The 24781-nt window shown below is 39.6% G+C and overlaps 1 protein-coding gene across 5 annotated transcripts in view; it reads right to left on the minus strand.

The window, feature by feature from the left end:
- Nucleotides 1-815: 815 nt before the first annotated feature.
- LOC135216851 (uncharacterized) overlaps nt 816-24781 on the minus strand; it is a 259498-nt gene continuing 235532 nt past the window's right edge. For 4 of the 5 annotated variants that reach the window (XR_010314940.1, XR_010314941.1, XR_010314942.1 and 1 more), the window contains one exon: nt 816-2458. Coding sequence is in view for 1 of the 5 variants with exons in the window: in XM_064252364.1 (XP_064108434.1) it covers nt 2427-2458; nt 10473-13608 (3168 nt within the window). In the remaining 4 variants the exon portion in view is untranslated. Of the gene's footprint in view, nt 2459-10472; nt 14503-24781 lie in introns of those variants that run through there. The other variant, XM_064252364.1, reaches the window with a different exon arrangement.

Consider the following 24781-nt stretch of genomic DNA (forward strand, 5'->3'; position numbering starts at 1 on the left):
CTAATTCCATTTATATAGTACTTCAACTTTAGACCAGTTCTATTAGAATACTTGAACATTCCAGTCAGCGTGAACTGAGAGAAAGTCATGTTAATCTACGGCAGAGTGAAAATCCAGCTAAACTATAACACTCCATTATCTGAGAAGGCCAAGCACCGTTGTGCCATGTTTCTACATAGGTAGTTCCCGAGGGGGTATTTAGGGGATTCCTGAAAACCTCTCTTATTCAACAAGAACACACAACTCCTTCCTTCAAAGTCAACTGAAATAAAAGGAAGTCACTGGTATTCCTACTAAGAATATCTAAAATGTGCTAATCAATACTAACAACAACAACAACAGCAGAAGGAGAAAAATAAAGGAAAGGGGTAAATATAAACAAAAAAACAAAGAATATCCTTGGAAAACTTCACATCATTATCATTCCTGTTACTCCCAACCACTCACTGATTTGTCCCCTCCGGGGGAATGACTTCTTGGAACACCACATTATTGTATATATATATATATATATATATATATATATATATATATATATATATATATAATATGATATATATATATAAATCGTGTCTGTGTTTATTAGTTTCTTTTATTTCATGCCTTCCCTTTCGTGATCTTGTTGAACCTGGTTGGTTTTCAGTTTTACAGGAATTTCTCCGCGGTAACCATGACATTTTCATCCTCCTCAACTCAAAATTCACATCAATCAGACCATCCCATGAAAAGATCATGATGGTTTACGATTCTCTATTGAATTTCTCTTATTCACATGGGAGAAGTCTTTCAGGAATATATATAAAAAAAAAAAAAACTTGTAAACAGATATCTTTATTTACTAGGTTTTCCTGTACATGTCAATACCTTGAATTTTTTTTTTTATATATTATTACACATTTAAAAAGTGCACATGGTTTAAAAGAAGTGTGCAGTATATATGCATGAACGTTTCTGGATATCATCATCATAAAAATATAAGTTATACGGTACTGCAAAAGTTTGATCTCTCTTCAAAAGCAATCACACGAGAACTAAAGAAGACGGTATTCAGTGAACGACAAGACCTCGGCTCAAGCGTGTCAATCCGAAGTGACCTCAAACTACCAGTAAAAAGTCTAGCTACCGAAATAACGGAACGGGCAACAGAGTTTCCATTCTCCTAAAGACGTAAAACTCCACGAATCTCTGTACTTCCTCTATTCACAACACAAGCCTATGGACAAAGGTTTCATTTTACTATGATCAGGCTTTTTATACACAATTCAAATGCTCCAAAGGGGCGACAAGAGGACCGACTCTGATCACTTCAAAATGTGAGTTAAGGGTCTCTCTCTCTCTCTCTCTCTCTCTCTCTCTCTCTCTCCTCTCTCTCTCTCTCTCTCTCTCTCTCTCATACAGACACACACACTGTAAAAATGAATCTGTTCTTGTACTTCTTACCAGCCGAAGATTCAAGTAATACAACCCATGACGACAGCCATAATTCCTCCCCAGTAAATTCAAAATATAAAAATTCATCCGAAACCAACAATTTCCCAATGGATAAAGCAATCTTCACATCTACGATATTTGTAATTGTGCGTTGCAGTATTGTCACTGGCATTATTTTGTCAACAAAATAGCGCCTAGGAACTGACAAGTCTGTTGACAGGTACTGAGCACTCTCTTGCCTGACTGATCTTCATAGCGATTCGAAAGTGGAATCAAATTCAACTTGTATACAATGGGAAAATGTGATGTAACTGACTGAGCGCACACACCTCAAAAGGGCCATACACACGGAAACACAAACATTTCGTATCAGGACACACATTTGTATACAGAAATTAGTAAAATGCAAAACCACATTGTTACGTAGAAAACTAGAACACTTTATAGCCACAAATATCAGTCATTTGTTTTCAACAAGATCTGAAAAATACACAAATAAAATTTTCTCTCTCACATTCTTGAACAACAAATCCCGACCGAAGTGGATAGGATAAATACACCGAATGACGGGGGGACGGTGGGGGGAGGTACTCAGTACCAAGCACTTCCACTGTATAGCTAACGTTATGAGGAACACATTCACTGAGAGCAAAGACTGATCCTGCCTTAAGTAACAGAATCCAGCAAGACGGAGAAGAGCGCAGCCATCCGCGGGAAACGTTCCTAAGAGATACTACTCCTGAAGATGACAGTCAGTCATTAAGGTGTCCTCAGGCCGGTTCCATAATACGACGATGGCGTCTTGGCAGCTTGTAAGAGAACTGGATGAGGAGACCTTTAATATGGCGGGGAGGGGTGGTGGTGGTGGATGAGGAGGCAATAGGCCGGCTAAGTAGCCGTGGTTAATAAATGACTGTCATCAGTAGGAAATCCCAAGTGACACCTGCCATGCTCCCCGTCCTCTTCCTCATCCGCGTCAACCTGCTCCTCCTCTCCTACCCATATACGACGGACTGTCCGAGGGAATCTGGGTGAGAAAATACTAAGACGCTTACTAAGAAATGGAAGAAAATGGCGACAAACTATGGAAATGGCTGCAATTCTACACGAACGAACATGCACTAATCATTACACAAGCACATTCCTATCCAATATTTACGGCCTTTTCTTTCTTATTACTATCTTTCTTGTAACGAAATAGGTAATATTAAAAAAGGACTAAAATTCTATTTCATCACAGCCAAGGATATTCCAACACCTAAGATTTTATGCCATAAGCATACTTGAAGTTGACATGGTTTACCAACACTGTTATGTTTGTATCCTTTTATGGCACAAGCGCAATTCCTTCTAAGAAGACTGCTCATAAAAATATGTTCAACTTCATAATATAAAAATATAACTCTCTAGACTACTGTGAATTACTATTAGGTAAAAAGGTTCCTTCACTGAAGACCTCTTTGGGAATATTAGGATATTATGATCTGCACCAATTGCTGAACGTCATCATGTTAGATAGTAAGACCTCGGATTTTGATACAAGGGACACTAAAGGGGTAGTACAAGCATGACGACTTTGCCTATCTGTCACATATAGTCAGATGTTAATCTGAAGCCCTGAAGCATATAACAACTTTAATTAAATCCAACTTTGCACTGGCTATCAATAATTCTCAAAATCAGTCTGTAAACTTCTTAAATTTCAGGAAGCCCAAAAAACAGGGCGCCAACAAGGTATACCTCACACCACAATGTAGCGAATACAATACGAAACCCTTGCATACCGCAGAGCTGTTCATTTCACTATTATATCAATCCAGTGAGGAAACCTGACAACATAGCACTAACCGGGATAGTACTTCCGACGATGACGGCATTTGTTTCCGTGTCACTCTTCAAATTAGCATGACATTTCATCTCCACGCCATAAATACACAAGTACAAACTGCGCGAATTAAGTACAGGATACAATTCGATGGAAATAAAGATTGTATAGCTGTATCCCTGAAACTGCCTACACTGATATAATATTACTACTTACTAGGCCTACTACTATTGATACTACAACAACTACGACTAATAATGATTCATGTCCTATACAGTATATCATGGCAGTGTTGGTTAAAGTCAAGTTACTAACGAGCATTCAGTCATGGACAGAATACAACCAACAAACATCATTACATAACAGTAGCAAGTACATTGATAGTACTGAGAAAATCTAGTATAATTATACAGTACTGAAATACATAATAGGAACATTAGTGACGTCTTACACTTGCCATCCTTCAATGGAGTTCAATAATGAATCGATCATTACAGAATAATTTGAAAAAACTAATAAATAAAAAACGCGACTACAATAACGGTGAAAAGGTATTGGAGAAACAATGACACAAAGTAAACAGTTTTTAGACTAAATCTGAAGTTCTGACAGAATTCTTCGGCAACCTTAATACTTCAAGGATTTCAGTACTTTGGTGCAAACTTCATTTCTGTAACCTTTCCCTCAAACGGATAACGTCCTCTAAAGTGGTGGTGGTGGTGGGGGGGGGGGGGGGGGGAGCAGCCGTCAACACTGCCCTCTCTCACAGCCTCTACCACAGAAATGGTGGACGCTTGGCCTACCTTCTCAACCTTACCTTGCCTAACACTACATCATTACGCCTGAGTAAACGTGGACAAGTGTGTTCATTTCACCTCTGCTGATCGTCAAGTCTCAAGTCCACATGGACACCTAGAAAACCAATCTTTTCGTGAAGGCTCCTGAATGGAATGGAATGGAATGGAATGGAATGGAATATGTGATTTAGGCATAAAGCCAACCACTGGGACCCACAGGTTCATTCAGCGGTATGATGACAATGACTGAAAATGGAAATATAAATCATGAGTTTAATGGAAATAATCCTAAAAATGTTTTTTAAGTGTCTCCCCAGTGCATACATGAAAGCAGGCATAAACATCCTACAATGAAGACCAACACTTCACTAAAAGCAATAAGTATTAGATATTTCGAACAGAAGAATAAAACCTCCTCGCCCATTATACGAACCTACTTGGAAGGGAAGGGGAAAAAATCTTTCTTCCTACTAATGGCGTCTCTCAATGTGTTCATCCTTCTTGTGGCTCCTTTTCCCTCAACCCCTCACCCAGATCAGGTACAAATTGATGTGAGAGAGAGAGAGAGAGAGAGAGAGAGAGAGAGATAAAAAACTTGGGCAGGAGAAAATCTTCCAGCAACTGGGCCTAACACAAACGACTCCACTCAAAATCTTCTTTTAGTTGGGCTGTTTTGTTGAGAGCCCATTGGGGATGAGGGCGAAATTGCCTATCCAGGACAGGGCACCAAAAGTAGCAGGAGGAGGAAAGACTCGCTCCTTCCGATGCTCCTGCAGTTTTTACTTCTTCTGACTACACCGACAATCTTATAACCACATCCTACATAAATCGAAGTAACTGCCTCATAAATCTGTAAAATCTTGAACGACAAGCTTACAAATCCCACTCTCTTTCAAGTTGCTTCTACTATTCCCATTCCTTTCCTTTCGACGCACGAACGAGAAAGAACCAATGTATAACGCCATCATAAGAGGAAGGGCCCAACGGCCTAGGAGTGCACCTTTAAACCCATGGTTAACATAATAAGTGAATCATATGCCCAGCACTCGACTGGCTACTGTGATTCACTACTGGCTGGAGAGACAGAAGGTGAAATAAAGGATTTATATCTATTTTTAACATATAAATAAGGGGGGGGGGAGGTTTTACGAGGTAATATCTCCTCCTGCCGGGAATGGAATCGTTGGTTCGATAATAATCTTTCCTTTTCAAGATTGTATAAACGGTATAAACATATAACTCAATAATGTAATCACTTGCTAAAAGTACCATGTATAAAAACATAAAAAAGAGCAATCCTGACATCCTCAACACCCTTCGTTCATTGTAACTACATTAAAGCTGTAACATCAAAATTCTTTGCTTACAAGAAGACAAAACAAACTGGTTTTTCTTGCCTACAGAAAGCGTCAACAGACACTTGGCAGTTAAAAGAAAAGACGTTTATCTGCACATTAAACAGAAACTCATTAATTATGCACAAAATCTAAACGAATTTTTCTCGATTAAGAATCACTGAAAATATTTCCGTTTCTGTCACACAAATACGAACATGCGACTGCAGGTAACACGTATCTGTACGGCAATTTCATTAAGGAACAGGTGGTGAAACGACTCGACATAATCGATTTCGACATCTGGTATCCCCATCTTTACAAAAAAGGTGGCAGTCATCACCTCAACATTCATGTGCTAAATTATTCAAGTAACTGCACACAAAAAATGACGGGTCCACCTGATTACATCTCCTAACAACGTTTCGACAATTGCAAAAGATAAGATGGGCTCTCATTGAACGGAATGAACCAACCGGGTGCACCAATCAATGTTATTTCCTGCGCTAATTACCTCCCGGCAATTACAGTACCTTCAAATCTCACCCCGGTGACTCCATAAACGTCATTAGAGAGAGAGAGAGAGAGAGAGAGAGAGAGAGAGAGAGAGAGAGAGAGAGAGAGAGACATCGGGATGTTTACTTTCATTAGCATTACTGAGGAAACCGTAGAGCGCCGAGCCAATTTCCCTTATTAAAATTATTATTCAAGAGGGAAAAGGGCGACTATCCGTAGGCCTAAAGGAACGAAAGTTATTAAAAGCAAAGAGAGAAAATACGCCCAAAGATAATGAAGGAGTTCGCGATATTTCAAAGCTAACTGAACGGTGTCCGAGTTTCTGACACTTGAAACAATGTCGACGGTGAACAGGTGTGTCAAGAAACACCGATAAATAATCCATTCTCCAGTCCTTTGAGGGATCGCTAATTCTGCACCGGGACTCAATATCTAACAAACATTCAAGAAATCTCAAAAGTTCCTGTCGAGTCTAAGAGCGATTGGCGTAAGCCAACTGAATTTCAAATGATCTTGTTGCACCTGATTCTTTCAATAACCTCTTGGCCATTCTCCTCTGCTTACGTTTTATATCATATTGTTATTGCCGTGATAGAAATTTATATTATATATTATCTGTATATATATATATATATATATATAAATAAAAAAAATATATATATATACTATATATATATAATATATAATACTTTATACATATCGTTAACAATAATAATACCAACTGATAATGATAATAAAACATAAGTCCACTTTCTCTTATATAATAAGTCCACTTTCTCTTTTCATCACCACCAATGTCCCTAAGTTTAAGAGGGTCGGTTGCCATGAAACATCTCCTCTAACTATTCCATAAGGCATCCAGTATGGTTTAAAGATCTGGCTAGGGTTTTCTACAACGCTTCTTGCCCTTCATTTGTCAACCCCAGTGATCGGTAGCGGCCTCTGACTGAAAAGTCCATCTACTTCGTATCACACCCAAAAAGCATAGGTGCGAATCATGGCCGCGCAGATGCACTCAACTTCCATTTAGGTGCAAGTTATTCCAAAGGTAAAGTAAATTAAAAAACAAGGAATAATTGCGTATTTGTGGCTCAATATTTGATATACACACACAAACATATATACATTATATATATATAATATATTATATAATATTATATATATATATATATAATAACATATATATATATATATATATATATATATATATATATATGTGTGTGTGTGTGTGTGTGTGTGTGTGTGTGTGTGTGTGTGTGTGTAAATTCATATAGTATACTAATTCTGACATCAGGCAAATATATTGTAAACGGTTGTACATAGATGTATATTTGCATGCGTAAAAAACCAAAAACACAATTTTATCATTTGAATAAGGTAATGCAAGTTCAGCTATAGATGGATATTTCACAGGTGGATTATATTTGCGCCAGTACGGAACAGAATCTTTCCATTATTCCTTTGATGTCTACGATCTAAATCCAGCCAAGCAATCAAGAAAATGAGAGATTTCGCACCACAAAAGGGATATTCCACAACGGAGCGCTTATAAACCCATTTGATTCCCCTTACACTCTTACTGAAGGGCAAAAATTTGCCACATCAATTCTATGGCTTCAACAACCCCATCCCACAAGGGGTTCGTGCCGCTGAGGTCAGAGAAAGGCAAACGAATGCCAAGTTACAAAATGGAAAACAACCAATCTTCCATCAAAGCCAAAAGCTCACTATTTAATTCCCAAAATGAAACCTCGTGCAGACTGCCGCAACAAATATCGCTTCCGATTTTGTAAGGACGCAAATCGTTGAAAATCTATCGAACAGACTTCAGTAAAAAAAAAAAAAAAAAAAACATGAAGACTGAGGTCTGAACTTCAGATATACTAGATGGCTGACTGAACGCCCTGCTACTCACCCCCCCCCCCCCCCCCCGCACCCGCACCCCCACCCCAAAGGGAGGGCACATGGCCAGCCTCCCCGAACGCATCGTAAACCCAACACTCTGCTTGTTTGGTTAGTTCATCATATTCACCTGCAGCCTTTAAACCTCACCACACAATTTTTTCCCTTCTGATTCGCGTCTCCTATTCCGACTCCGGTGGTCTGCTTTCATCGATGTCTCTATAAGACTCTATGAAGACTTTGTTTAGTTTTTATCAACATCGGACTGGCTCTTGGAGTAGGCTTGATTCATCCATCACACACTCAAAGTATTAAATAAAAATACACAACGAAAAGATCCATACCATTTTGTAGGCAATGTGAAATAAATTGGTTTAAATTGGATTTCAGAACAGGATTACGGTATACAATATATGTAACGAGCGATAATCAGAAATGGAAAGTAACTCCATAACAACAAAATTTTCTCCTTTCCTTGCTGTAAATATGCGCGTCCATACTTTAAAAGGAGCAGGTAAACAAGTAAATAAACAATAAAAAAATAAATTAGGTGGTTACGCGCGATGGGGCTGACGAAGAAGACTGATCTGATTTAGTGAAGTCATAAACTGGGGTGACGAGGCGACGACGTCGAGGGTGATGGTAGGTCGAGAAGCAGGAAAGGGAAGAATGGAGAAGGGATTCTCTCTCTCTCTCTCTCCTCTCTCTCTGACTGATATTAGCCCTGGATACTCCTAGAATATTAGGGGAAAGGAAGGTATAAATAGTTCGCTCCGCAGAGTCCTCCATCTCAACAAGAGACTCCAAAGCACAACAGAGATCCACGACGAACCAACGAAATGCCGCACCTCAGATGCTACATTGGAAAAAAGAAAGACTTTTGTAACTAACAGAGAACTGTAAGTTTTTTAAAAGACTGAGCAGCAGAGACACCCACGAATTACTGACATCTAGTAAATTATATACTTTTCATTAATCTGTTTCCACTAACAGGTGAAGGGTCCAGAAAAATCGCTTCCACATTCATACTTGCAGAACTGAATCACGGATGGACGCAGAACAGAAAGCCTTGTATCATTAGAAACTTGATGCATTCACACTGTGGTTCATCAGCAGCGCGTCACGCCCCTACAGGCACTGCTATCACCCTCCATTCTTTCCCCGAGGCTCAACCATCTCGCAACTGACCGAGCCACCTTTTCACCTACGTTAACCGTTTTACTAATTTGTATCGCCACATCTCTCACCATTTCGGTTTTTCTTGCGTCACTAAACTATAAAAAAAAAAGTTCATCTGAACATCAAACTTTTTCATTCGTATCCATCATTCACACCCCACTTCCATAAAGGAGAGATCGCGTTTATGTCTGAAATACGAAATGAAAGAATGGATTAGAAGCATCAAATTGATACCATACTTGAGTAAACCACGATAAACCCATAAAATGAAACACTAATAAATTCAGGTTGCGTACAATTAATGTCTATACGCGAATACCACACGCATATAAATTCTGATTAAATATAAAGTTTTCCTCTAATTATTTCCAGAATTTCAAAAACTGAGATGCTGATATTACAGAAATTACCCATGGAATAAGAAAACACTCGTTACGTCTGAAGGAGCTCATAAAACAAATATTTGTCACAGCGAACAACGTAACCCTAAGATCAGCATACTTCCCTAACTCATACCTCTGGCAAAACATTTCAGAGTATTAACTTACAGGAACACGAACTTCTGAGTTAGGTTTGGTCGAATAAACAACAGCACAGTAACAATCGATATAATTACTAATTCACGGATGAGCTGGGATTATAAACAAATTCTATCTTTTAATTCGTATAAGTACCAGATCAAAAGCTCTTACAAACAAACAAAACTGAGCGAGAGTTTGAGTTTTAATCCAAATGCTTTTAAACCTTATTTATTAACGTCTCCCTTTTTCCTTCTAGAGAGCAGAGTTGTGACCACCATCACGCATTTAACTTTCACGCTGTGGTTTCGGACGATTTCTGATACCCGCATTTAACAACATTTGCATACAGCAAAGCCATTCTTGAATATTCGGAACCACTGAATATTTAACAATGGAAGATAAAAATATCAAACGGTTTATGTACTTTTACTGGAAGAAGCGAAGGGGAGACGAGGAAGAGAGCGTATAACCAAAAGAGATTCTACTTCCCCTCCATTCTCATCCAGGGTTGTACATCAACGGAGGCTGGCCCCCGTCAGCAACTTAGTCAGGACTTTGTCTACCTTCTACAGCACGCCAGAGACTCGTAAAATAGAGCGAATCATGACAGAAACGCTGGGATATAAGATAGGGGACCCAAGGTGCAAGATGCCAAGAAGAGGTACCAGTTGGAGATATAAAGAGACCAGGAGCATTTTTTTTTCCGAGTTTCCACACAAATCTATCGATCACAAACCCCTTTCTCAATACCATACTAGAATTTCTTTCAACCTTATAACTCATTTTATTTACAAATAATACCGATGTTGAAGAGAGAGAGAAAACTTTTTAAAATGAGTCTGGATAACCTACATATTTAAAACACTAGAGGTAAATAGGTACACAAACAGCTGGTTATCAACTAGTAGACTGACATACTACAAAACTATATAGAAAACATGGAGGATCCATTCACAATATCACTCACCTATGTTTCCACGAGGAGAACGCAGTCGAGGTGTTCGTTTCCAAGATGGATAAGCAGGAACTGTAGGGTGGCGCTTTTGTGACTTTTTCCTTCGAATGCGACGGGGCTTGGTAGCTCCACTACTTCCACGACTGCTGACTAAAGACTCGACCAAGGATTCGGCGCTACCGTTCCTTGATTCTTGCTTATTTCTAACTGGAGACAAATCTTGAAGGAGGAGCTGTGTTATAATTCTTTCATCGACAATATCTCCGTGTTGTTGCTCTTTATCTTGAGACTTCCCAAGTTTGACCAAAATACCAAGAGCTTTCAACAGAACATCTGGATTTTTCTTGATTTTCGTACTCAAGCGGGCTGTACTCGGTTCTGACTTTGGTTTCTTGTAAGGTTTGACACTAAACTTGGCCCCACCTGGCTCACTGGCAGTGTCTCTCACATTTTCATTAGTGCCACCTTCTGGGTCTTCTTCTTCTAACATAGATCGCACAAACTGAGCTGCTTTCTGACTTCGCCCATCTACCATATGGGACCCCACAGGCTGATTCAAGGGCATTAGTAAGTGAGCATGTGCTGTACGAATTTCAGGTACCTCAAAACGACGAAGCAAAGTTTGTGTAATTCTAACAGCAGCTGACCCTGAAGAACGTCGTCGTTGAGGAGGGACAAACACCATAGAATTTAACTGTTGAGCTAATGACTGACTATTCAGAGTTCCTTGACAAGCTTCTGGAGTTAACGCCTGACCAACACGACCAGGAGCCCTCTCATCTAATTCATCACCTTCTACTCGCTGCTGACGTTGTAACTGCTGCGCTGCTTTTTTGGCACGACGAGCTTGTCTGGCTGACTTTCTAGCAGATGCAGCTCTTGCAAGCCAGCTAGCTCTACCAACAAGAAGACCTGGCCCTCGCCGCTTTCTTCCACGGCTTGATGCTTCACTAGTGATGCTAGCAGGACTTATCAAGTCGGGTCTTGGAGGTGTAGAAGACATAGCCAAAGAAAGAGGGCGACCAGGATGGACGGCGTGGCGAATCATGGACACAGGTGTCCTGGGGCGGTGAGTTAGGACGGGTGGAATGGATGGAACAGGGCGTTCTTGGGAATTAGGACGTGAAGATGTTCGATCAGAGGAAGGAAATCTCCCTGTGGCAACAGTTGAAGGCAAACCACTGATAAAACCAGTGCTACTTCCAAGTCGTCCAGGATAAAATTGGGAAGAATTAACAACACTTGCAGCCTCACCAAGGACCTGAAGTGCTTTAGGGGAGTGTGTTGTGGGAGGGGAAGACATTGGACGAGGCCTAAATATAGGAGAATGAACTCCTGTTGTAGTAACAGACCTATGTCTTTGTATTTGTGCAGGGGAGCCAGGTGCTGTGGCATTATGCATTATCTGACGAGGCAAAGTTCCCGGCTCTTGATAATAATGATTAGCAACAGAGTCACTGGAATACTGCCTACTGAAGTGACCAACTTCATGAGAAGCCTGACGATTTATCATGCTTGAATCCTGAGAAGGCTGACGATTTATTAGTCCTGCATCATGTGATACCTGACGGCTATAAATACTGTACTCTCGAGAAGACTGACGACTAATAGGGCCAGAGTCAATACTCACAGGACAATTCAATGTTCGAGAATCATGAGTAAGATGATGGCCTACTGGACCAGTGTCATGTGACACCTGGCGACTTAGAGGACCTGATTCATGGGATATCTGCCGAGTTAGCAGCACAGATTCTTGGGAAATCTGACGATTAAGTGGTCCAAAATCATGGGCCAATTGTCGAACCATGAGTGGAGGTTCATTTGTTAAATGTCTTGGTATAGCTGAAGGACTTCCATAACCAGGAGGTAGGCCTATACTTTTAGAGCCACCATTACTTGTATCATTCCTTGGACGTGGACCTCCTTGTGCTCTAGCCACTCCATATCCTCCAAGGCTGACAGGCCCACTTGAATGACCATTATAACCAGTTGAATGCCGAATTAAAGATGGAGATTCACAAGAATGAACTGACCTTTGTCTAACAAGAGCTGGGGAACCACCACACACAGGCTGATTCTGATACATGAACTGTTGCTGCTGTTTTAACTGTTCCAACTGTTCTTGTTGACGTTGTTCTTCTTGTTGTTGCGCTTGAAGCTGTTGCTGATTCTTCCTGCTGGGTGATCGTGAGAAAAAACTACCAGAAAACATAGCTGACCATCTACTCTGAGGTTTAGGGCTTCCCTGAGGTTTAGTTTCAACTGTAATCTTTGGCGAAGATGGTGGTACATGGACAGCACAGCGACGGGCTTCCCTTTCATGCCATGATGCTCTAAGTTGGTGAGTTGGGGTCAGGGGTCCTGCTACGCGATGAACATGAGTTTTCCCCGGGGTTGGAGGAGCAGAAACTGGTTGACAAGCTCGTGTTCTACTAGGAGTGTTGTGCAGAGATCGCACTGGAGTAGTCGGAGGTTCCCTATGTTTAGGAGCAACACGAGGAGAACTAAGAAGACTTTTGATACGTAAAGGAGGAATTGGAGATTCAGCTGAAGCACTGCGTCGAAAGTTAGAAACATCATGATCTCGCCTGAGATCTTGAACCTGAGGTGGGGAGCCATAGCAACTAAGCTGACGTCCTACGTCAACGCCTAAGGTTTTACGACGGTCTAAGCTTAATCGCTTTGTTGATTCAATACTAAACTTCTTCTTGGAGTCAAGGGAATGTCTAACACCAGAGTCTAAAGATGAAAGTTTATTTGTGGATAATGTGGACGGTAGCGATTCATCAGCATGTTTCAGAGAATCTTCATCACTGACAGCTACCCTCCACTCATCATAAGTAATGACTCGACGTGGCAGACCAGTTGAAGAAGTGCTATAACCACCTGCTTCTCCACCATCAGTAGAATAGCCATCATCTTTTCTCTCATCACTAGATACTGAAGCCTTACGCTGAAGGGCAGAAGTTTTCACGACTAATCCATTGGGAAGAGTGATTTTCTCATGACGACGAGTTGAACGCCTGAGGGAGGCTTTCTTGAAGGAATTCGAACGGCGAAAGTGGTGAGTATCTGTCTGTTGTTGCTGTTGTTTGTCCCGGCCACCCCGAACCAAACGCCGGAGACCTTCCAGACTCAGTGGCTTCATGGCCGCCCAGATCCGCCCACGCAGACTACAACTACTTCTCTTGTTACTATGGCTACTACACCATTACAAATGACCGGGATTCCTTGCACAAAATTATATATATTAAATGCATCATACTTAATTATCATTCATCATGCTTTGCAAACATGAAAAATCTTATATCCATCTTCAATACTGTTTATGAGCATTAACTCTCTCACTCATTTTATAAAAAAATCGAAGGTAATTAATCCACTAATAATTTAGAGCACACATTGCAATATATGTTCGAAATTTCACTTTACTCCATTTACTGTAATAAATAAATTCTGATTTTATTTCTAATTCTTCCAATCAGAATATTTATTTACCTCAGGAACTTTTGAACTACGGTATATGGGCCCAATCTCACTCAATTGATTCTCATTTTTTCATTTAAAGCCATTTGGCTAAATTCAGCCAAATTTGCAATTTCCTTTTCTTGCTCCGAAGCTGCAATTTGACACATTATAAGGAACGAGACATGACTGGGTCAGATACAAACGAAGAAGTTCTAATGATAAGCTGCTTGACTAATAGTGTACTAAACTAACAGCTACTTCCAGAGGCCGCCTCCAAATAAGCGCCGCACTTGGCCCCACTGGCACTTAATGTACTAACTACTTAAATCCACATGTGGGAGCTTTTTCACCTAAACACAATCTAACAGATTCTTTTCCACTCATTCTTCGACGGACGTAACCCAGTCTGAGGTAAAGGCAACACAACTGAGGTGATGTGGAGAAATATTATAAGAAAAGCGAAGTGCACATCGGATACAGCAGGAGAGCTCAAAGCTCTCGCCTGCCTCCTACCACTGTCCACACCACACTGACGGTCTGGTTACTTAGCTTAGCTCTTTCTCTCTCTCGCTCGCTCGCTCTCTCGCTCTGAGTCGCTTTGGCTCAGTCAGGGGCCCTTCTACCCACTAGCTCTTCATTTTGCATCTCTCTCTCTCTCTCTCTCTCTCTCTCTCTCTTCTCTCTCTCTCTCTCTGCCCGCGCGCGTGCGCGCATCCAAAAGAAAAACTTCCTTTCCTGAAGGGTAGAATTCCAACAACTAGAGAGTAAACAACAATTCGAATTCAGTATTCAAACAAAGTTTATAGAGAAGAACGGAAAAGTAAGAGCAAAATATGAATGTAATTATCCTAGCAAGTAAAATCTCGCTCTTCTCTTTTACAAAAATATAGCTTCAGTATTCAAGGATTTTATAATAAATAAATGTCTGTAACGTCAAAGTGTCACAGTTGAAACCCCGACACCAAAAGAGGCAGAAGTCCCTCTTGAATGGAAGAGGAGGTTTGCTCCAAGGTAAGAACCGACGTCGGGAGTCGCCGATTTTTCATCCAATATCAGACACTGGAAAGCTCCAATAAAACGCCTCATTCTAGTCACCATCCTGTTCATTTTCCGAGTATCTTTACCTACATGACATTCAGACTGAATTTACAACGAAGAAAAAATTATAACAATGAAAGTATCAATGGCAACATGTCCTCTGGCCCCACTTCCTGCCCCTACGATTTTATTGGGACTTCCGTTCTGGCACCGTCTGGAATTTCTTGATGATTAAACCAACGAAGTACTTTTCGCCTTCTACAGGCTGTTTGAATAAAAAAAGAAGAAATGAGAGAGAGAGAGAGAGAGAGAGAGAGAGAGAGAGAGAGAGAGAGAGAGAGAGAGAGAGAGAGAATTAAAAACAAAATTGCACAAGGGTAACAAAATTGCCTTAAGGGGTTACAACAAAAAGGTTACCATATGTATACATAAAACATGTTTTCGGAGAGCAATTTTGCAAAATTCGTGGATCAAAATACTTAAATACTTCTCGGGAACCTGTGCGCGCATTACAAATTATCTGGATGTTTAACGTGTATCCCCATCGACAATAAATCACTTCCACAGTGCCTGGTAAAATTTCCCGAATCCTTCCTAACATCTCGAAATTGTTGCTTAAAATACGGACTCTTGTTTCATCTCAAGTTCACCAGCATGAAACGAACATCGTGGTCATAGTCATCTCACCATCACCGACGCTTCTGCAGTATCTAGCTCCATAAATATTCCCAAAAAGTAAATCAATAGATATGCCGTGGTTGCAATTTCAGCGGTTAAAAAACAAGGCCTTTCTATATGGTTCCTGGCATTGCAACATGGGTGGCAACTGCCTTGACGACAGATTTTGGTTCGTACCTTTTTATAAAAGTTACTCTTCGTGTGAACAGGTCCCACCTCCTCCTGCTACTTTTTCCGCACTATTCTACTCGGCATTTCTTTCATAACAACCGTCAAAAAAAAAAAAAAAAAAAAAAAAAAAAAAAAAAAAAAAATATGCTTCGAAGACGAAGCGCTCGGTACTGCCACGAAGTCCTACCGGAGGGTGGTTTCTTACATAGGCCTCCGACTTTCACTCTCGGTGATTTCTCTACACAATCTAACCTCAGGGAAGGCACGCTCTGGGGGGAGGGGGTGTCCTAGCTCCTGGGATTGAAACAGCGAAGGAATTATGGTCATCTTGCATCTGAGAGAGAGAGAGAGAGAGAGAGAGAGAGAGAGCTAAAGGTTGGAACAAGTCATCATCAGATGTGGTCTGCAGACTGTTCAACACTTTTACTCTCTCGAACAAAAACCTTCCCCGGGCACTGAAATTCCATCTCATTCTTGCAACAGCATTATACCGGCAGTGTACTGAAACAGCGACAATCCTGTAATAAGGGCTCTACCAGAGGCTTAGTTTCAAAATTCTTTTATAAATATGCATTTGCACAACATCCATACACATGCGAGTACCATACGCTCACTTCTTGTGGCTCATTCTGGAATTCCATATCGAGAACTAGTTTTTATCGGTATAAATGACTATCCAAATCAACTCTATTTTTTTCGTACTGTATTTATACATAACATTAGTTTCATGAAATCATACTTAAATAACAAAACTAATGTGAGAGCATGTATGCGTATATAAGCAGGTAGGGGTGTGTGTATGTATGTATATATAAAATAGCACATGGAACAATGTACTTGCAGTAGAACATACAAAGACGCGTGTTCAGACTGATAAAATAAATAAATAAAAAGCAAATGTGGCAGAAAACCATAGTATTTGCATTTCATGACCAGGAGTTTCTTTGCTAGCAGATGACATACGTCGCAGTATCAATAAAAGGTGAACTCATGATGCAAACTGCAGCTTAGGGGAAAGGGCGCAAGCACTTTGACAAGGGCCGACTCCATTTACAGCGTCAGGAGGAAAAAGGGTGACCAGTGTCTCGTCCTGACGGGAAAAAGGCTGCTCGCCTTTCATGCCATCGCTACAAAGGCTCCAGCGCCATTCGATTCGACGCCCTAAAATGCCTTCTGCTGCCCCCCTGTTGCTCGGGTTTAAAACGGTAAAAAAATAACTCCATTTCATTTAGGCTGAGAAATTTGAATTCGGCATAATGAAAACTAGCGGCAGCCGCCTTCCGCAACAAAAACATCGATAGGTTTTCCATAAGAGAAATTATATCAGACTAGGTATTAAATGTTCTCTATTAGGTTAGGCTAATAATATTAAGTTGTTTAAACATGGAGGTACATCACGGCATATTCTATTTCATCATAAAAGTTACATATTGTCCAGTTAATAATGAGAACAACAACAACAATAATAATAATAATAATAATAATTAATAATAATAATAATAATAATAATAATAATAATAATAATGGAAAAGGCATCGCACCTCCCCTTTTATGTAACTATAAACGAAGGCTGTCATTGAACAATTGCATAAAATGCAATACGGAGGCAAAATGGACGAATAATTAAAATTTCTGACCCTTTCGAAAACAGGGTGAAGCTTTCATGGCAGCAGGGCATATGGCCGAGAGGGGCCATGAAGCAGAGCAGCAGAAGCAGCAGCAGAGCAGCAGAAGCAGCAGTAGAGCAGCAGCAGAGCAGCAGCAGAGCAGCAGCAGCATCAGCTCAATAGTGCAGGGGCGAAGCTTACTACTCCATACAACCCCCGGCCAACTTCCCCGTCAACAACCACCCTACACCCCAAAACGGGATAGTTGCTGGCCGGAGGAAGGTCGCTCGCGTAGACGCCACTTCTGCGTACATGGGCGCGCGCATACGCATATACGCCTGGGTTCAATCCACTTACCCACTGGTGACGTGCTCACGAACGAACGCACAGTCGCTTTCTAAATATCTGCGCCTCTTCCACCGGATGAACTGGCTATCTATCTATCCCTTTCGCCCAAATGCGATTCCTTCTTCCCCCCCCCTCCCTCCCTCGCTCTTCCTCGCTCTCTCACCTCCACCAAATCCTCTCACCTGACTTCTGACATGACGATTCACGCGTTGGTGAAAAGGTACAGTATGTGGAACGCACAAACAAAAGGCAAATGGACGCTCTCGTGTCACAAGCGAAGGGAAAAGAAAAAAGAACTCTAAAAAAAGAACTCTGCACAGCAACTCAAAACTCCCTCAATCTCGCCAACTCAATGATCTCACAAGGTAGATTCAGTCACTGATACCAACAGTCATCTTATAACCTGCTGAGCTGCTGCTGCTGCCGCTGACTGCACACGGAGCCCCAAGTCTGAATAATGCGCAAAGCGGTTACAACTCACCTCAGAAGGTTTGCGGTCAAGCGTAAAGCTTATTAAATAAACAGAACATAAACGTAAGCACACCTGGAAAATATCATTACAGTGCATTCATGTAGAAACAATATAATCAATTTCCAGCAAACCTAAATGACTGGGCTTGCTACTGAGTAACACACGCAATTCTAATTTCATTTGAACTTGTCATTTGTTCAGAATGGCACATCTTGTAGAAGGCCTCGCCAAGTCAAGGTGAGATTCAACCCCGTGGAGTCCCTCCCATTTCCAATCGCGTGATGGGATACAATTTGATAGAGAGTATAGTGAGTTAGCAACGGCACTCACACTGTTTCCTCCTCGGTCACTTCAGGGATCGAATTCTGGTCATTCGGCTGTGAGCAGATAGCGTTACCACTTGCGCTACGAGAGAGAGAGAGAGAGAGAGAGAGAGAGAGAGAGAGAGAGAGAGAGAGATCACTTTCTCTTGCCTACCAGCCGACGAAAGCCATTTAAGGGTATGGTAAATTTAGAAGACTCAGAAAATACCAGTACCCTCACAGTACGACAGACTACAAGACACTAACATAATGAAATGGAAAAAATAAGTACACTTGTAGCTTTGACAATACAAATCAATTTGAACTTATAAAATAAAATTAAAAATAAATAGAAACTCTTAACGTGTCTTACTCACTTTATCAGCGACATTCCAGTGCACATAGAGTACACATTGCCAGCATACAATTCGAATGAATCAAAGCACATAGAAAAACATTAAAAAAAGTTGAAGTACGGCGTTAAAAAGTCCATTCCCCCCAAAAAAAAACATTCACTTTCATACAAGGTACAGCAGAGAGAGAGAGAGAGAGAGAGAGAGAGAGAGAGAGAGAGAGAGAGAGAGAGAGAGAGAGAGAGAGATGGCTGGTTCCTGTAGAATTCGTATTAGCAAACAAATTACAAACGAAAATAAATAGGACTTAGTGCTGCAGTATTCGTGGATGCTCATAACTGAACAAAATAGAATGAAAAGTTAAAAAAACACCCAATTTCATGCTCCTCACTGAACGATCAAATGCAGGAAAATGATGAGTTCAAATGGAAATTTATGTTCTAACGAAAAACAGTACAAAATCCACTATTGGTTGATAATAGGTATTCCTTATACCTAACTTCCAAACTGTACCAAATGAATAAAAAAAGTATAATTATTAAACTACCCGTCCTGTGGAGTAACGTGCAGAACACACTTGTCAAGTGTGGGTACATTTTACAATGGAACTGACGACGCACTGAAGCCTTTTTATAGTTCCGTAAAACCTTGTCACATCGACATAAAAAACTGAAACAGAAAGAGAGCACAGAGACGATAATTCAGTATAATAAATATATATATATATATATATATATATATATATATATATATATATATATATATATATATATATATATATATATATATATCTATATATGACATCTTGATGCAAAATATTTCTCGCAAAGACACATTTCTGTTAACGTAAACATTTGGTCAGCAGGAATGTGCGCCCGTATTTCACCCACTCCACTCGCAGCCCTTTAATCATTATTACTCTACATTCCTTAGACTCACCTTCAGCGTCGAGAGAAAATCTCTCTCTCTCTCTCTCTCTCTCTCCTGTTCTTCAACATACATATATACATACATATGTGCATTACATACACACATATATACGTACAAACACACACACACATACTATATATATGCGTGTGTGTATGTGTTTACGAATCATGTAGTCTTTCTAAAGGCAACAATATCAAATGTCAAGTAAACTTTTTATTTTCATTTAGAGTGATCTTGCGTCATAAACCCGACTTGGGCGACGTTTACCGTCAAATCAAAAGTAAGTGTTAACCCTTCTTCCTCGGTTCTTCTGAACTCGGTGTACATATCATTTCCAATTAACATCTTAGCTAAGCAGAAGACGGGTCGGCCGCCAACCCAAGCACACTTTCCCTTCCCTGCTCATTAGCAACGAGAAAACTTAACCTGACCTGTCCATGACGACAGAACATTCCGCCAATTCAGATTTAATGCTGCTATAACCTCGGCAATAATTCGAAGGTTTGAGTAAGTAAACCCCTCTCCATCCACACTCCAACATTTTAGCTCCAAAATAATAAAATATCATAATCTTCCAACGACTTAGGAACTCGTTCTACAATACCATCAATCAGCATTACTGTCCGATCTTCAGTTATAAAAGTGGACAAGTTCTTTAGTTAAACAAATCTGATATCAAATTCCTCCCTCTCTCCTCTACTACGAAGAGGCTGGCACACTCAAACAGATTCTCACATGCTGCAGGTGGGTTACTTACGCATGAGAGAGAGAGAGAGAGAGAGAGAGAGAGAGAGAGAGTTAACTCACCTCCCTCAAGCTTCAATAAACAGATTTCAGGTTACATTTCTTCAGAACACCGATCACTTCGTGGGGGGGGGGGGGGGGGGGGGGGGGGATGGGGGGGGGGTAGGGGGGGGGGCGAGCAAAATATTTTATTTTATTACATTTTGAGTGCTCCTGTTTCAGTGTCCCGGGCACACATACACATGATATATAGGCAAAACTACGATGGTGAGTGACACATGGAGTAATCGCTGCGAGGCCTTTCGGCTTTTCATTCTTTACTAACCAGACTGATATAAATATGACAGTAAGTTTACAAAGAAAGCTGGTATAAGTGACAGATAGGAATTATAAAGGAAAATATGTACCGAATCCAGTACACCTGAAGAATTAGTAGACCACCCAAAACTGGGTTACAATTTAAGAGGTTTACAAAAGATTATGTCCAACTGCTTGGATACAGGGACATGACAGTTAAAAGATCATACCGGAAAGTGATTGACCACCACAAAATGATGATAAAAGTACAATCCAGCAAATCTCATTTTGACGAAGAATAACAATTTTTGCAACGTGAACATTTTCACATAAAATATATTAAACACATCTATAAGGCAACTATTTTGTCATTATCTTTCTTATACAAGGGTTCAAATAATACAAGCCAGAGCTAAGGTTAAAATTACAATTGGAAATAAGTTGTATAGAGGCAGATTCTAAAAGATTTTGTGGAAAGAAATCCTTCGATCTCACAATCACTGAACTTCCGGTCCAATTTATCCTTTAAGTTTTCACTTAAATGAATGAATATTGCATTGAATGTTTGCTCAGTTTTGACAGAATACTTATGCTGTTTCATTCTTACTTCTAAATCCTTGCTAGATTGGCTGATATAAAAAGAGGGCCAGTCCAAAAATGGAATCTTATATATGATATTGTTGCTTTACCTAGGGCCATTTTTTATTAGCATTTCTTGTAGTGCGTTATTATATAGAAAAAAAAGGTTAACATTAAAAAATCTTAATAATGACTTTATGGTTTCAAAGCCGCTAAAATAAGGCAAGCTAAGAATGTTCTTAGAAGTTTCTTGCTCCATATTACTTTCACTATAAAACTTTTTGTGGGCTTTATTATAGCAAATATCTAATATATGTGAAGGATCTCATAAAACTGTCCCTATTTTTCTTATGTATTCAATTTCTTGATTCAAATATTGGGGACTGACAATGTGCAATGCTCGTAAAATCATAGAAAAAAATTGATATTTTGATACTATTAAAATGGTGGACTGAATAAAAATGGACAAAAGTTAAGTTGTTGGTTAGTTTCATGTAAATACTAACTTTGCACTGAAATGGTTCTCGATGTATTAAAGAATCTAAAAAAGCGAAGCAAGTGTCTTTTTCCAATTCTAAAATAAACTTAATTGATGGTACCTGGTTATTCAAATTAGAGTAAATCATTTACATCAATATCAGCAGGCAAAACAGCTAAAATATCGTCAACATAAATTATCTGTACCACTTTAAAAGAATATAAATATTAGGTAAATAGCGTTTTTTATAAGAATTCCTTATGTTACAATTTGAGAGGAGTGGTGATAAAGGTTTGCCCATTCCCATACCAAATATTTGTTAATAAAATTCACCACTGAATATAAACTTACAATCATATATGCACAAACTAGTTAGTAAAATATGACTTGCAAGTAGAAACTCGAAGATGCAATCTATAGGGACTTTCGTTAAAAAGAACAAACATCAAAATTAACGCAACTATCAGTGGGGCAAAAAGTAATTTTAAATTTATCAATTAAATCTAGAGAATTATATGTGTGAGAATTTGAGATTGTTCCAAGTAACGGAGACAAGAGCTTGGTAATATATTTCAAAAGTTGACATGATATTGAGCCAACAGTATTGATAATTATAGGCTGCATAAGATAGATTTCTTTGTGCGTGTTTACTATCCGCACAAGTAAAATAACGCGGGAAATTTGAATGACAATTGTCATGGGATTAGTGTTAACATGTAACAAGTCAATGAAATTGAATGGCAGTTCCCCATTCTTTGACTTATTTACATGTGACAATAGTAATATTCTAACCACTTGTTTACTTGTTTTTAATTGTTATGTTTGTTCATGAAATGTAAATATTTTTAGCGCATATATATATATATATATATATATATATATATATATATATATATATATATAAACACTATACATAGTATACTACATAATCATCAACGCCTCTAACGCCTTTAGATGCAAAAGTCCTGTGTGAAAACTTGTCACTCATATCTTCCTAGTGCTTTATCTTTCACAGATCTCCACTTACCTCCCCACATCCTTCTCACAGCTTTCATCCAAGTAAGGTTTGGTCCTGCAAGTCCTCGAATTCCCAAATCGTCCAGTTGGTACTATCAAATTATACTCTCTCAGGGATTGTATGACGTTGTCGCCGTCACCCTTTCAGTATTAGCTTATCTGAATAAGGAACTTCGCTCAATTCATTTATGTTATTATTTATAACTAACTACTTTGCCAAACGACTCCAAGTGACCTTCAAAACTATATTCTCAAATCATACTATGGTTCAAGAACGTTTAGCAATGCGCATCGTGCAATAATAGATTAGAGTACCCTGACCTTGTGAAATTTTATTCTATTTGATGTCCAAGTCTTACTCAACCCGCCCATTTTTAATTTGCCCTTTTTAGCCTTTCACTAACTTGAATTCAAAATAACCTGCAATGGAAACAACTGTTCCTGGACATCTGAAAGATTAAAACACATTAATCCATTTCTCCATAAGTGTTATTTCTTTTCAATGTGAATACTGTCATAATTACTTTTGTTTCGTCCCATCTCTCTAGATATAAGATTCACGCTATTAAGCAACCTTTGTCAATCTTATGGTGCACTGTTGATTAAAAAAGCATCATCGACATATCCAAAGTGTGTCAAATTTCAGTCGTTTTACCAATATTACCTCCTCTTCCTTCTCCGACCACTTTTTCTCTTCAATATCTGAAAATGGACAACAGCAATGGTGAAATATTTTTCCCTTGTAGAACCCCACTGTTTCCGGCACTACAAATTTAACAATGAAACGCAAAGTGACACAAGACCTTCCATAAAACTGATCTGTGGATAGTGTCAAATGCCTCTTGTAAACATCAATAGCGGCGCAATATCTCTTGACAAATATATTTGATCAGTGCAACTCCTGCCTTTACTATAGTAGCTTGTTCATCGCTACGCATCTTATACATTTTTCTCTCTACACCAAAGAAAATAAGAATACTGGATATTTCCATTCTAACCGGCGCAATGGCAATGTTCCCATGGTTTCTACGTTTAGCTAGGTCATCTTTATTTAGCATCAATGGTATGACTTCCAATTCTAATATTCTACAAAACAGTTTAGTACATGATTTATCTTTCCAGTTTATTATCTGCAAAGATAATAAACTGGTATTTTCAATGCTCGACTTTTATATTATTTAGTCCACTTCATGCAGATTTCTTCCATGAGCACATTAAGATCTGAAGCCTCTGGCGCATACATACATACATATAACATATACAGTACAAAATAACGTTCCTAATTAAATATTATTCCACCTGGACATGAAGGTTTTTCTCTCTGTAAACTGACTCAGCCGAAGTGAATAGTGTATGAGGGAAGGGCAGGGTATAATGCTGCATCATCTTCACCAGAACGCTCTCTTCCGTGACCTCCACTTCTTCATTCATATCCCTTAAAACATTACTTTCTCTCTCTCTCTCTCTCTCTCTCTCTCTCTCTCTCTCTCTCTCTCTCATTACTAGTGCCTTCCGTACCTTCGTTTTTCTCCAGTTATCGGGAAAAATACAGATATACCTTGCTACCTTGTGCATCTAGGCAATGTTATGGTGCGAGTAGAGAGAGAGAGAGAGAGATAGAATCAATTCCATAATAAATACAAAGCAAACATAGAAAAGCATTTTATTTATTCAGTCCAGCGGAAGCAAAGCAGAGGTCCTCACTTCATCCTATGCTCTCGTGGAAACTGTCACCACTCGCCTTATTCACTCCAAATGAGCTCAGTGGGTGTTTCCCGGTCAAGGTGCTTTGGAGTAGTTTAAGACTTGTAGGTTGAATTCATTCATGCGATATCGTAC

Source organism: Macrobrachium nipponense, chromosome 6 (genome assembly GCF_015104395.2).
Source record: "Macrobrachium nipponense isolate FS-2020 chromosome 6, ASM1510439v2, whole genome shotgun sequence".
NCBI classification, from domain to species: Eukaryota; Metazoa; Arthropoda; class Malacostraca; order Decapoda; family Palaemonidae; genus Macrobrachium; species Macrobrachium nipponense.